Below are 12,925 nucleotides of genomic sequence, written 5' to 3'. Positions count from 1 at the left end.
ATAAAATAAATAAATTATAAGATGCACTCAGTGGAAACGTTGTAGCTCCAGTTATTGTTTCAGTGGAGGAATATTTTATAATGTGCTAATATAACAATCTTGGCAGCGCAGCCGGGAAGGTGACCTTTGTATGGAAAGAATTCACAATCCAGGCCGGGCTGTGGCCTTTCCAGGGACTGCACTGCACATTCCCACTCCATATAATTGAAGAAAGAAGCATTCTCCTAACGTACATGTACCTGCATGGCCATTTTAATGTATATTTTGTGGACAGCACATGCCAGAATTTTCACTTTTCGAGCAAAATAATGTGTGGAGTCCTCAAACCAATGTTTTAGCTGACATGAGACTGCGGCATCCACTTACTGACCACAGCGTGTCATCCATACTAATATCAGCTGCGGTTCATTCCTGAGATATTGGCGCTTTAATATGCAAAGGAGGCTGTAGATGTGAAGCCTCTGTCACTCCAGCTCTATCCGGCCACCCAGTGCCGCATCCTTCTTGACTGACAGCCTCTATGTCGTGTAACTACAGGCAAATGGTTCATCAGTGAAGCAGGAGGAGGCAGAGAATAGAGCTGGAGTGACAGAGGCTTCAGATTTACCATAGCTCTTCAGACTCATTTGCATATCAATTCAAATGCTGATTTCTTAGGAATGGAAGAACGGACTGGCCATGTAAAGGTGTTTCTGGAATTATCTTTGAAAGAGAGATAACAGTAGCGATGACGTGATTTACTAACCATGGAACTGGAGCCGCCGCTTCCTGTTTGACTGAAAGCCTCTCTGCTGTATAACTTCAGGCAACAGAGTCTTCAGTATTGGTGAGCGAATATACTCGTTACTCGAGATTTCTCGAGCATGCTCGGGGGTCCTCCAAGTATTTTTTAGTGCTCGGAGATTTAGTTTTTCTTGCCGCAGCTGAATGATTTACATCTGATAGCCAGCAGTAGTACATGTGGGGATTCCCTAGCAACCAGGCATCCCCCACATGTACTTATGCTGGCTAACAGATGTAAATCATTCAGCTGCGGCAAGAAAAACTAAATCTCCGAGCACTAAAAAATACTCTGAGGACCCCCGAGCGTGCTCAAGGAATCTCGAGTAACGAGTATATTCGCTCATCACTAGTCTTAAGTCAAGCAGGAGGAGGCGGAGGATAGAGCTGGAGTGACAGAGGCTTCGGATCTACAATTGGTCCCTCAGCCTTATTTCCATATCAAACAAACACTGATTTCTCAGGAATGGAGGAACCAACTGGCCACGTAAAGGTATTGCTCGACTTGTCTTAGAAAGCACTACATGCAGACAAATAGTTTGGGGTGTGAAATCCTGTAGGTAGGTATCTAAAATACTGCCTCCTGCTAGCTTATGTATTCAGTCCCGATCAGACGTGTGTCTCCATAGACTACAAAAGGACCTGGATGTAATGTGATTCTGCAGTTCCGTGCTGAGGGGCAGATAAAAATATAGGGAGTGACACAGAGCTACAGCCAGAATATTGCACGTTGTCGTGTTTGTGCACCCAAGCAGGGTGTTTCCGCACACAAGTCCTTGACTGGCTGGGGAGACATGATGGCAGCTGGCAGACAGCCTGGCGGCCAGTGAGCAATTAGCGCAGGTGCCCAGGGACGGCAGAAGAGAAGCTGGTTAATAAGTTCCGAGCTTTCTGGTATTGTAACCTCCATGCTGGCTCATGTGTCCGTGTATAGTGTAAATTTCCTTGTGTTCTGCATTGCCTCGCGCCCTTTCCTTGCTTACCAGGGCATCTAGTTACTTGACGCCATTTATGTAAGACCAATGTGTCCTATTCTAATCTGTATCCTTGTTCTGCATTGTTTGCCTTCAGGATGGATTACTCGTCCTCCACTTTGGCCTGGGCCTGTCTCCAATATAATTGACTTGGGAGGGTTTTCTACAAGTTTTCTCCACGGGTCTCAGAGGATGTGAAGACGACACTAATGAAGTCAGACGTTGGTCCTGTTTGTGAGATATGGGAAGAGCACTCTGGAAGTGCTACTGCGGGTTTATCTGTCGTCAGTGTCACCGGCATCAGTCTAATCAGTGCTTATTAGTGTTGCATAGTTCTCCTATGTCAGTGAGCTTGGTATGAGTAGTGATCGTCTCCAGCTTGCTGGGACTTGTAGTTAACAAGCTGCTGATTGCAAACCACTGATGTAAATTTGCACTGGTAAGTCTTTGTAAAAAAACAAATCATGATTTTCAGGCAAATGTGAACCAGATGGGCTATGAGCACACAAAGGCTTTTGGAGTAAAATCCTCCTCAAAAGAAACTCTTCCAATTTACCCTTTCTTTGGGGGGTGAGGGGGGGTTGAAGAGATTACTTTTGTGACTTCTTTAGAGTGGTTTCCTTCAAAATTCTCTTGAAAGTAGACACTGACCAATCATAATGCAACACTTCAGGGAACGGAAAACCTTTTCCAAAACTCATCAAAAACTGCTTCAGGAAATAGAAAACTCCTCCAAAGCCGCTCTTAAAACATTTGTTTCCTGAAGATGTTTATGCTTGAAAAACTCATGATTTTTGACCACCTCAACAAAAAATTGGTCGTTCACTGGTGCTCTGTGTTGGGCTAGGATCACACATACAGGTTTTAATGCAGTTTTTTTTTTTTTTCAAAATCAAAACCAGTAATAGATATTATTATTATTATTCATTTTTATATTGTGCCATTTATCCCATGGAGCTTTACATGTGAAAAAAGGGGCATATATAGACAAGAACAATAAACATGAGCAGTACAAGGCGCACACACAGTCCAGATATAAGGCTACACTGACACTTCCATTTTTTAACATTTATGAAAAATCTACTTTTTTATTATTATTATTCCGTGTGTCAACCTGTTTGCATCAGTTTTTAAAAACATTGAAGTAGACAGACTGACTGAAATTTTTTGGGGGGTCCATTGACTTCGCAGTGGATTAGTGAAAAAATAGATGAAGCACGGATGGAAAATAGAAGGACAAAGCCTGTCTTCTGCTTTTCATTTGTTTTTAATGGATCCCCATAAACTTTAATAGCGGAGTCTGATTCACAAAACGGATGAGAGTAAGACACAGTCATTCTTACATTGCTGGGCATCATATTCATTTTTTTTTGGGGGGGGGGGGGGGTAGATTAGTACCAAAAATCCTCCTCTACAGGCAGAAATTAATTCACTTACAACTGCAGATTATTTTGTGCTAGTGGACATGCGTTTCCATAGGTGTTGGGAAGAAAATATATCTTTTTCTTTCTTTTTTTTTTTCCTGTATATACCGTACTTGTAATAAAATAGTTTCAACATAAAGTATGAGACGTCTTCTTAATATTGTGATTTGATTTGTTACTTTTTATAAAATGCAGATTGCAATAAAAGAGGTTTTCCTCAAGGGAGCAATGACAAGCTAGCACTTAACTGCAGTACTATAAGTCGCAAGGTTTAACAGAGTCCTAGACGTAAGGCCCTGGCCAAATAGTGAGTTGGTCCTTCAACAACACCTTCCTTTTTAACCTTTTCACAACATGTGTCCTACGTCATGTATGGCGCATGCTCAGGAGCTGAGCCTGCACAATACCTGGCTGATGCAAGTTATGTTACACAGCCGCCATCTACCTATAACAGCAGAAACCAGAACTCGCTTGATTCACTACTGACCCCCGATGTATCTTAAAAGATAAGAAAAAGAGGTTAGATTATACTCACCCAGGGGCGGTCCCGGTACGGTCCGATGGGTGTCGCGGTCCGGCGCCTCCCATCTTCATCAGATGAGATCCTCTTCTGGTCTTCACGCTCCGGCGCAGGCGTACTTTATCAGCCCTGTTGAGGGCAGAGCAAAGTACTGCAGCGCGCAGGTGCCGGGAAAAGTCAGAGGCCCGGCGCCTGCGCACAGCAGTACTTTGCTCTGCCCTCAACAGGGCTGATAAAGTGCGCCTGTGCCGGAGCCGCAGCGTGAAGACCAGAAGAGGACATCATCCTATGAAGATGGGAGGCCCCGGACCGGACGCCCAGGTGAGTATAATCTAACCTCTTTTTCTTCTCTGTCAGGTGACATCGGGGGCTTATCTACAGCATTACAGAATGCTGTAGATAAGCCCCTGATGCCGGTGGGCTTAGCTGACAATCGATTTTGGGGGTGACAGGTTCCCTTTAAATAAATGGCCCACATCTCTGGAACCGTATGGCGGATTTAAAAACAACTAAAAATGGTGTACTCGGGAGGAGCAAGAAGTAGCCAAGAGAAATACTGTCTACCTTACCTAGTAACGGGTCCTTTTTAATTTAAATATTTAGATGTCTCAAACAGTGACATTTAAATGGACTGACTGCTGGTGCATTTCTCACCTCATCTTTCTTCAGCACCTCAATAAAAACATCACATCTCCATCAACATAAGGCTGCCGTCACACACTCAGTACTTGGTCAGTATTTTACATCAGTATTTGTAGCCAAAACCAGGAGTGGAACAATTAGAGGAAAAGTATAACAGAAACATAGTCACCACTTCTGCATTTATCACCCACTCCTGGTTTTGGCTTACAGATACTGATGTAAAATACTGACCAAATACTGCTAGTGTGACGGCAGCCTTACTGTTGCAGATTTAAAAAAAAAAATCTATTTTTTTTCCATTTTAAAAACCAAACAAAAAAACTATACAAGCTTGGTGTTATCATAATAATACTGACCTGAAAAACATTGAACAGTGTAAAAACAATACATTGGGGTTTTTTTCACCATTTCTCTGCACTTGTTTTTATTTTTGTCCCGTTTTTCAGGACATCATAAATTAAAATGAAAGACGTCATTTAAAACTGCAACTTGCTTGGCAAAAAACAAGCCCTCATACAGCTAGAAAAAAATATGTAAGCGGATCTGTCACCATACTTAACTGTTCAAGCTGAATACATTATTAGATCTGATGAGGCTGTTGTGTTTACTTTAAAAATCGTGTCGCAATGGTTTTATAATCGCCATATTAAAACTGAACATTTTTTGTGTCCAGCTACAACTACAATGTTAATTTTATTTTAGAGAGAGAAACGCACAAAGAATCATGCAGCCATTTTTACGTGGATTTTCAAAGTAAGTACACACACCTCATCAGGTCCTAGGAGATCTATTAATATTGTATGTAAAAATCTGGTGCCAAATCCACTTTAAGGTAAAATTGCTGGAATACTAAAGTGAAGCTTGGACCTTGCAATTGTTATTGTGACCATTGCCATCGGCTGCAGTGGTCTCTTGGGGTGAGACGTCGCCTATGCTTAATCTTTTGTGATGACGTGCTGAATCAGTATAAGGTCTTAAAGGGGCGACGGGAAGCAAGCACAAGTGGACAATGAATATAAATTTGCAGTAAAAAAAAAAATGAAATAATGACAAGATTTTATTCACGGAGGCGAATGCAGTCAAGAATGTGTGGATTTGGGTTTGACATTTTCAGGGCCAGTCTGACAATTAATACTCTGATTTCACGTATCTAGTAGATCCTATGTAAAAATCTATTCTGCCACAGAGATCAATGGGCAAGAAAATGATCTGCAATTTAACCACATAAACAATCAATTGTGGCTGAATAGGAAAAGATGGACCATAAATCTCCTGTCGAATTTCTGAGATGGGAAATCCCAAAGGATTTTAGTAATGGACGACCTCTGCCAATGTTTTCCAAACCTACTGACCGCAAGAATATAACAGTTCTCAAAGCCTGCCGTGTAGTATTGTCTTGTAGACCGGTGTCGTACTCTGACCGCGCCGTCGTACTCTCACCGCACCGCCATTGTTCTCCTTTTCTGCAAGGAAACTGCAGCTTATTACCCGCAGCAAGGAGCGACCAGTAATGTAAATTAATGATAGTTATTCCTTACTGATTGCAAGTAATTACTACCGGTACAGGAAACGGTGACATTAATTAGTTAAGGCATATTAATCCCAGTACTTGAAAAACAATAGAATATTAACCATTTCCTGCTAAAGTGGAGCATTAAAAATAAAGCAATATGTAGTACAGGCTTGGACTATGCAGAGGGTTTTTTTGCTGCATATTTTATGCAAAATAAAAGCTGCTTTATACAGTACCAGCAAAAAAGTATGAGATTTCAGAAATCTTATAATGTCACGCTGCAACTGTCTTCGGTAAGGGAGAGGGGCATCAAACTCCCTGGAACTGGGACCCTAGGTATCCCTGTCGCAGGGAAACTCTTGAAGGTTGAGAGGCCTGAGTCTCTGACCTTACTATGTTCCTGTTAAACCCGGATCTGTCCCCTCCCCCACCCATGAGGCATGGGACAGAAATGTAACCAAGGCACAAAGACAAAACGGATCACAGAAAACCTATCATACAAAAGCACTAACCAACAATAGGGAGGAAGATAGGGACAGGGAGGAATAAACTAAATGGGAACAGGGTCCGGGAGATAAACACACAGGTACTACAGCAAACCACAGATCACTACTGCAGCAACTCCACTCCAACCACTTAGCTTTAGCACACAGCGCAGGAAGATGAATCTTTCACCGGCAGGGACAATAGGAAGAGGTAATTATCAGATCAGAAGCAGATGAAATGGAGCTGCATGTTTCTGACCAGCATAGAAAGGTGGTTAACCTCTTCATCACCAGAGGAACCTAAATCCACGGGACCCATCACACCATCTGTAAAGAAGATCTGCGATTCATTACCCTATGTGATTTTCTAACTCTTAAGTATTCCAGGGGGAGTGACACATGCACACCCGTTTTGTTTTTTTTTCCTGATTGAATTAGAAAACTGCTATTTATGAATTCTTATCAGTGAGTTTGCAGCTAATTTTCAACCATAGAAAGCAATGAAAAAAAAACACTGCAACAAACTTTTGCATGGCATTTTTGTGTTTTTTTATGGCTAAAACTAACTTTAGGAAACATGTACTGTAGACAAAGCGCACGTGCAAATCATACCCCCAAAAAGAAAAAAAACACAGAAAACATCATAAAATGGTAGTTTTGAAAGCATGTTTGTGAACATAGTTTTAAAGGGAATCTGTCAGCAAGTTTTTGCTACTTCTTCCTAGAGCACTGTAATGTAGGGGCCGAGACTCTGATTCCAGTGATGCGTCACTTACTTTATTGCGTGCTGCAGTTTTGATAAAATCACTGTATTATCTGCTGCAGATCTACCAGTTCTTTGAATGCTGGGGCTTAGTTATGTCGAGCTAATGAGTATGGAGGACTACCTGGCAGCAGCTATACAAGTCCTCTAGTGATAATCTCTTGCTGATAAAACTGATTTTACTAAATCTATAGCAAGCAGCTCAGTAAGTGATACATCGCTGGAATTAGGGTCTCTGTCTCTACATTTTGCTGCTCTCGGATTAGGTGGCAAAAACCTGCGTACAGATTCTCTTTTAAGCAGATTTTTCCAGATTTTGCAGAAGATTTCTAAAATCTGCCCGATTATTCATTTTATTGTATTCCGTTTCTATCAATCTGAAACATAAATTGCACCACTTATCTGATAGCATTGCCGGCAATCCAGCAGCTAAGAATGAGAGTTCCCCACAGCAAAGTGCTAACACATTGTAATTGCTCACCATTACATCACTTATCTGTCACAGATCCCGAGCAGCAGCCTGTGTCATTATAGCCCAGAGCTGCATTCATAATTCTGATATTTGAAACGCCTGACTATCTTACCAGCAGTCACATCTGTATATGATTAATAGAGCGCCTGTGAAATGCTAGAGGCGTGTTTTTTTATTTAACACCAGATTACTGTATGGTTCCTGATGTAAAGATGTCTCTCGTCAACAGCTTTATGTAGACTTTGCGCCGGCAAGGAATAAAATAGAATTTCTGCGGTGAGGCTTGTAAAATTGTAAATACTGCTCTAGACTGTAGTGGAGGTTATAATCTGGGATCAGTCAAGAGAAAGTATTTATGACGTTCCGTAGTGTTTATTTACATTTATTCTATAATAGTTGGCATCCTTTGAAAGTACACCCCCGACCGTCCAGCTGGGTGGGTGGAGATGTGGGGTGTCATCTGTGTCAGACTCGGGTTCCTAGGGCACACAGGTACCACTGACTCTATGGATAGCCGATAACTTGTTTCCACCAGAGAACCCCTTTAAAGAAGCACTTAATATATTGCAATCATCATATTACATAGGACTGTGTACTTACAATTGCTTATTTTGCCTTTCTACCCACCTAATTGTTCTATTTGCTCTATGAAAAAAACAGGAAGTCTCTTGTCTCTGCATTTATCATTCCCCTCCTAAACTCCTGACCCAGATGCTCCTTCCCTCCCCCCCCCCCCCCCCGCCATGGACTTTTGCAGTGACTCATGACATACAAAATTGACCTCCTGTTTCTACATAGAGCTTAAAAGGATTCAGCTAGTCAGTTTTTTATTCACGTAATGTCATAGACCTAATGGAAAAGAGAAGAATTATCTGGGTAGAAAGGTAAAATGAGCAATTGTAAGTACACAGTGCTATATAATATGATTGCTGCAATATATTAAGAGGATACAAATTTGATGGGAGGATGAAGAAGAGTGATTCTTTAGGCTATGTTCACACGCTGCGGATCCGCAGCGTTTCCGCAGCTGCGGGTCCGCAGCGGTTTCCCATGCGTTTACAGTACCTATGGGAAACGCAATCCACAGTGCACATGCTGCGGAAAAAAACGCGCAGAAACACAGCGGTTTACATTCCGCAGCATGTCAATTCTTTGTGCGGTTTTACACCTGCTCCATAATAGAAAACCACAGTGGAATCTGCACAAAAAACGCGGGAAATCCGCAGGTAAAAAGGAAAAGTCTGCAGACCTCAGGAATACATGTGCACATACCCTTAAACGGAACCTGTCACTAGGCTTTTCCCATGTAACCTACCTTTCCAAGCTGCCCTGAAAAAAAGCTACAGAGCTGTCCAGTCCGATGTGTGTCAATTCTGCAAGTTTTCCCACCTACAAATAATGGAGAGATCTGTAATTTATATCGTAGGTATGGTTCACCTGTGAGAGACAAAATCTAAAAATTAAAAAAAAAACAGAAAATTACATTGTATTATTTTTACATAATTACAGTAATTAGCATTTTATTACATGAAAAATTGGAAAACTTGAAAAATTGGCAGTGTATCAAATACTGATTTTCCCCACGGTATTTGTTCCACATGCATGTCTTTCCAGGCTGTGAAACTGGGTTTGTTTGTTTTTGTTTTGTTTTGTTTTTTTATACAGTATTACCTTTTTGATTGCACATATGCTTTATATAACTATATTGTTGTTTCTTGTTACATGTTAATAAAAGAAATGTCAAATAAATAATCAAGCACAATAGTAGTTTCTGGTAAATGACTATACAGTATTACAAGTTTACAGTAGAACACCCTGAATAGAATGTGTTTTATTGTACATTTTTTTTCTGTTTTATGTACATGATTATGACGGCCGCCATAATTTGTTAGCTTCTGTAACGGAATTTAAAGAGATGCTTTACAGCAAAAACATGGACCGTAGGAAACAACAGACAGGAGACGTTCATTGACTTCTGTGGAATAGTTCCTAGACATACTGTATGCAGCGGTAATTGTACAGTGAGGGGGAGACGGTGAGCTGTATGTTAAGCTGTGAATCCTGTCTTATCTTTATAAATTGTAATTTTCTTTTTTTTTTTTTTCTGCCTGTAATGATAATGTAGCTGCTGAAAAATATCAGCCCGGAATAAGGTTTACTGTGAAAAAAATATTTAGAAAGTGACATTGATTAAAAAAAAAAAAAAAAAAAAAGTTTTGCTTAAAAACTTTAAATCTGGGTTATTTTTAGATGACGATAAACCAACCAAAAAAAGAAAAAAATGAACAATATTTAAAATGTATCAAAATGAAAAGACGGGTACATGAAGGATAAAACTAACCATATACCAGCCCCCAAAAATGTATATTTACTTTTTCATACACCATGAAGGCATAGAAATATTTATTGATAAACTAATTTCGAAACAATAAATAAACATACCAGACACAATAAAAATATCACGATAAAGCAGAGTATCAGAATAAAATGGTTCAATGTACAGATAGGCCTAATAAATAAAAATATATATGAATAAATTATATAAATAATTAAACAAACACACATGTAAAAAAATATATAGTAGATAGTCCGTCCCCAATGTACATGATAGAAGAAACTCTGCTCTTCAGCCAAGCAGTCAAAGCATGTTTCGCGTTTGCTTCCTCAGGGAGTAATGGTGCACTCTTTTTCAGAGGTGTACGATCTGTGATTGGCCCCGATTCATCCAGACTGGCGATGTTCATGCCGGTCTTTATGAGGCGTCGGGTTGGAGTCATAGGATGGGCACACCTCTTACCGAATCGGGCACATTTGTAAAGTGGATTACCGTAGATAAGCTGTGGCGTCATGCCTCCGTCCCGCCCCAGGTCTTCCCACTTTAGCAGAACTGGGCAAAACTGTTGTGAAAGCACCAAAAATCACAACAAAAAATGTTTTTGCGACTTTTCAAAAACTATTTTTGAATTTTGGCATAATTACTTGGATGAATTACGGCCAATTTTGGAGACTGATGCAAAACATAGAACATATTAGAGAATATTATTCAGAAAGAACGTGGGTGTGAGATGGCGGCATAATATTCACCATTTCAAAATGTTTACATCTTTTATGTTTTTACCTCGTTATTTTTTGTTTATGATGGAAAGAGAACCACAAGTAAAGCCACATGTACAGATAAACTTTTAAGATTATTCCTACGTTTTTCCTATATAAAATAAAAGTAAAAAAAAATGTGCTTTAAATAGAAAATGAAAATGTAGTTCACTAAGACAAATAGGAGGTCAGCGCCATGATATCCAGTAGGGATGGTTAGGCAACAATAGACAATGGTTATTTCTTCCAAAACCTGCCGCTGCCAGAACAATTCTCTGCCTAAGAAATAATTACCGCAATTCATCAGGCCGGCCAGTGAGACACTAGAGACGTGGCCAATAACTAATGACCACACGACTGAGGCCAAATTACTGGCGGTAACAACAGATGGCCAGTACACAACTAGGATAATGTCAGGGTGACGTGTGGGGAAACGCTGAACCTTTCGTTTTACTTACAGTGTATCTTCATCTATAGAGGAAATGTGTAATCAGAAAATAGACAATTGTTTTCATGTTAAATTTATTTATTTTGTAATTTTTTTTTTTTTTCTATTCCAGATTTGTACTTCCTGTTCTTTCAGTAAAGCCACATGGACATTGACATCAATAGACTGACTCAGATCTTACTTAGTTGTATTTAAAATCTAATGAGCGGATTAGCGCAGCGGTCATAGTGGAGCGACAGGAGCTGTGTTATCGCTTATTGTGAATTTTCTCGACTGTAAATAGACGTGTTACCTTTAATTAAAATCCTGTCTGTGATGATAATGAGACTCCTGAAAACTCAAGAAGTGTGAATCTAGTATTGAGTTTAGTTTTTTTTTTGTTTTGTTTTACATATTTGACAAAAAATGTGACATATGGTAAAGCCAGTGGCATTTTCAAAAGTACATCTCGTCCCTGGCCATATCGATGGAAAAATAAAAATGTTATGGCTCTGGGAAGAAGGAGAGTAAAATAACGCAAACTCAAAAATAGAAAAAACCTGATCCCTCAGTGACCTGCACCCTATTTTATATTCTAAATATAAACTGGTTTGAAAAAAAAAAATTAACGTTCATCGGGCAGGCACCAGCGGTGGGACCTGCGATGCAGTATGATACAGTTGATAATATGCATATTTTTGTTTTATTTAGACGTATAGCTTTGTTTGGAAAAAAAATTATCTTAATCAAAATGGTGCCGGCTGCTGCGCTCCGATAGATGATACTGCGCAGGTGCTGCCGTCTGCCCCATTTTGCTATAGAAAAAAATAAAACTAGGCTCCAACAAGATGGCGGCGTCTGCGCAGGATCCTCTATCGGGACGCGATCAATGCTACTGCGCCAGTGGCATTTTGGTAGAGAAAAAAATTAGATTCCATCAGGATGGTGCCGGCGGCGCCTACGCAGTAGCATTGTTCCAATACACCTTAATTTAGCCTAATTTTTTTTTCTCTAGCAAAATGTCGCAGGAGGCGCCTGTGCAATACCATCAGAACATGATAGAAGCTACTACGCAGGCGCGTCCGCCGGGCCATTTTGATTACGATAATTAAAAAAAAAAAAATTATATGTCTAAATAAAGTGAAAATAAGCATATTATCCACCACATCAAGCTACAGCACAGGCGCCACCACCTGCCTGATAAAAGTGATTTTTTTTTTTTTTTTAAACCATAACAAGGGGGCAGGTCAGTGAGGGATCTGTCAGCAGTCTGAATTATGAATACCTAGTTAGAGCACCACATGAAGACCCCACAGGCCGCCCCTGGAGCATGAGATTATCATTAACACAAAACTGAGAATAAAGATTAAACAACAACCACAAGACGGATTTCATCACCAGGTATCATAGTAGTCCGTATAACAGCACCGACCTGACACTGTAGCTTACTGTGCACAATCCTGACGACAAGTTCACTTTCGGAAGGGAGAAAATTAAGTTATCTCCTCCCTGCGGCTGCTCACTTCCAGTTATAGGGATGGTGCAGGGGTGTAGCGACCAGACCAGTGGGTGACACACATTCATGCTGCCGTCCAATCAGAGGCCAGCAGCTAATGTCAGCGTGCACGTAACTGCGGGTGCATGGAAGTGACATCATGCGCTCCCGTCGCCTGCACGCTGAAGTCAGATGCCGGCTTCAGAAGTGGACGCTTCACGGCAGGGGAGCACAAGGAAGATGATTATTTCTTTTAAATCAGTGATTACACCATGGCCATACTACTACATGAATGACTATGGGCTGTGCGTTATACTACGTGTATGACTGGGCAGTG

The 12,925-nt window shown here is 40.6% G+C and overlaps 1 protein-coding gene across 3 annotated transcripts in view; it reads left to right on the top strand.

The window, feature by feature from the left end:
* PCGF6 (polycomb group ring finger 6) overlaps window positions 1-11,546 on the top strand; it is a 46,983-nt gene extending 35,437 nt beyond the window's left edge. Inside the window, exon 10 of one of the 3 annotated variants that reach the window (XM_077258674.1) lies at window positions 11,227-11,546. In XM_077258674.1, the coding sequence (XP_077114789.1) occupies window positions 11,227-11,283 (57 nt within the window). In that variant the 3' untranslated portion in view covers window positions 11,284-11,546. Of the gene's footprint in view, window positions 1-1,851; window positions 3,314-11,226 lie in introns of those variants that run through there. The other 2 variants (XM_077258677.1, XM_077258675.1) reach the window with 2 other exon arrangements.
* Window positions 11,547-12,925: the final 1,379 nt, after the last annotated feature.

Source organism: Ranitomeya variabilis, chromosome 4 (assembly GCF_051348905.1).
Source record: "Ranitomeya variabilis isolate aRanVar5 chromosome 4, aRanVar5.hap1, whole genome shotgun sequence".
Lineage (NCBI taxonomy): Eukaryota > Metazoa > Chordata > Amphibia > Anura > Dendrobatidae > Ranitomeya > Ranitomeya variabilis.
Note: the sequence above shows the minus strand (reverse complement) of the source record. Positions and strands in the feature narration are given on the sequence as shown.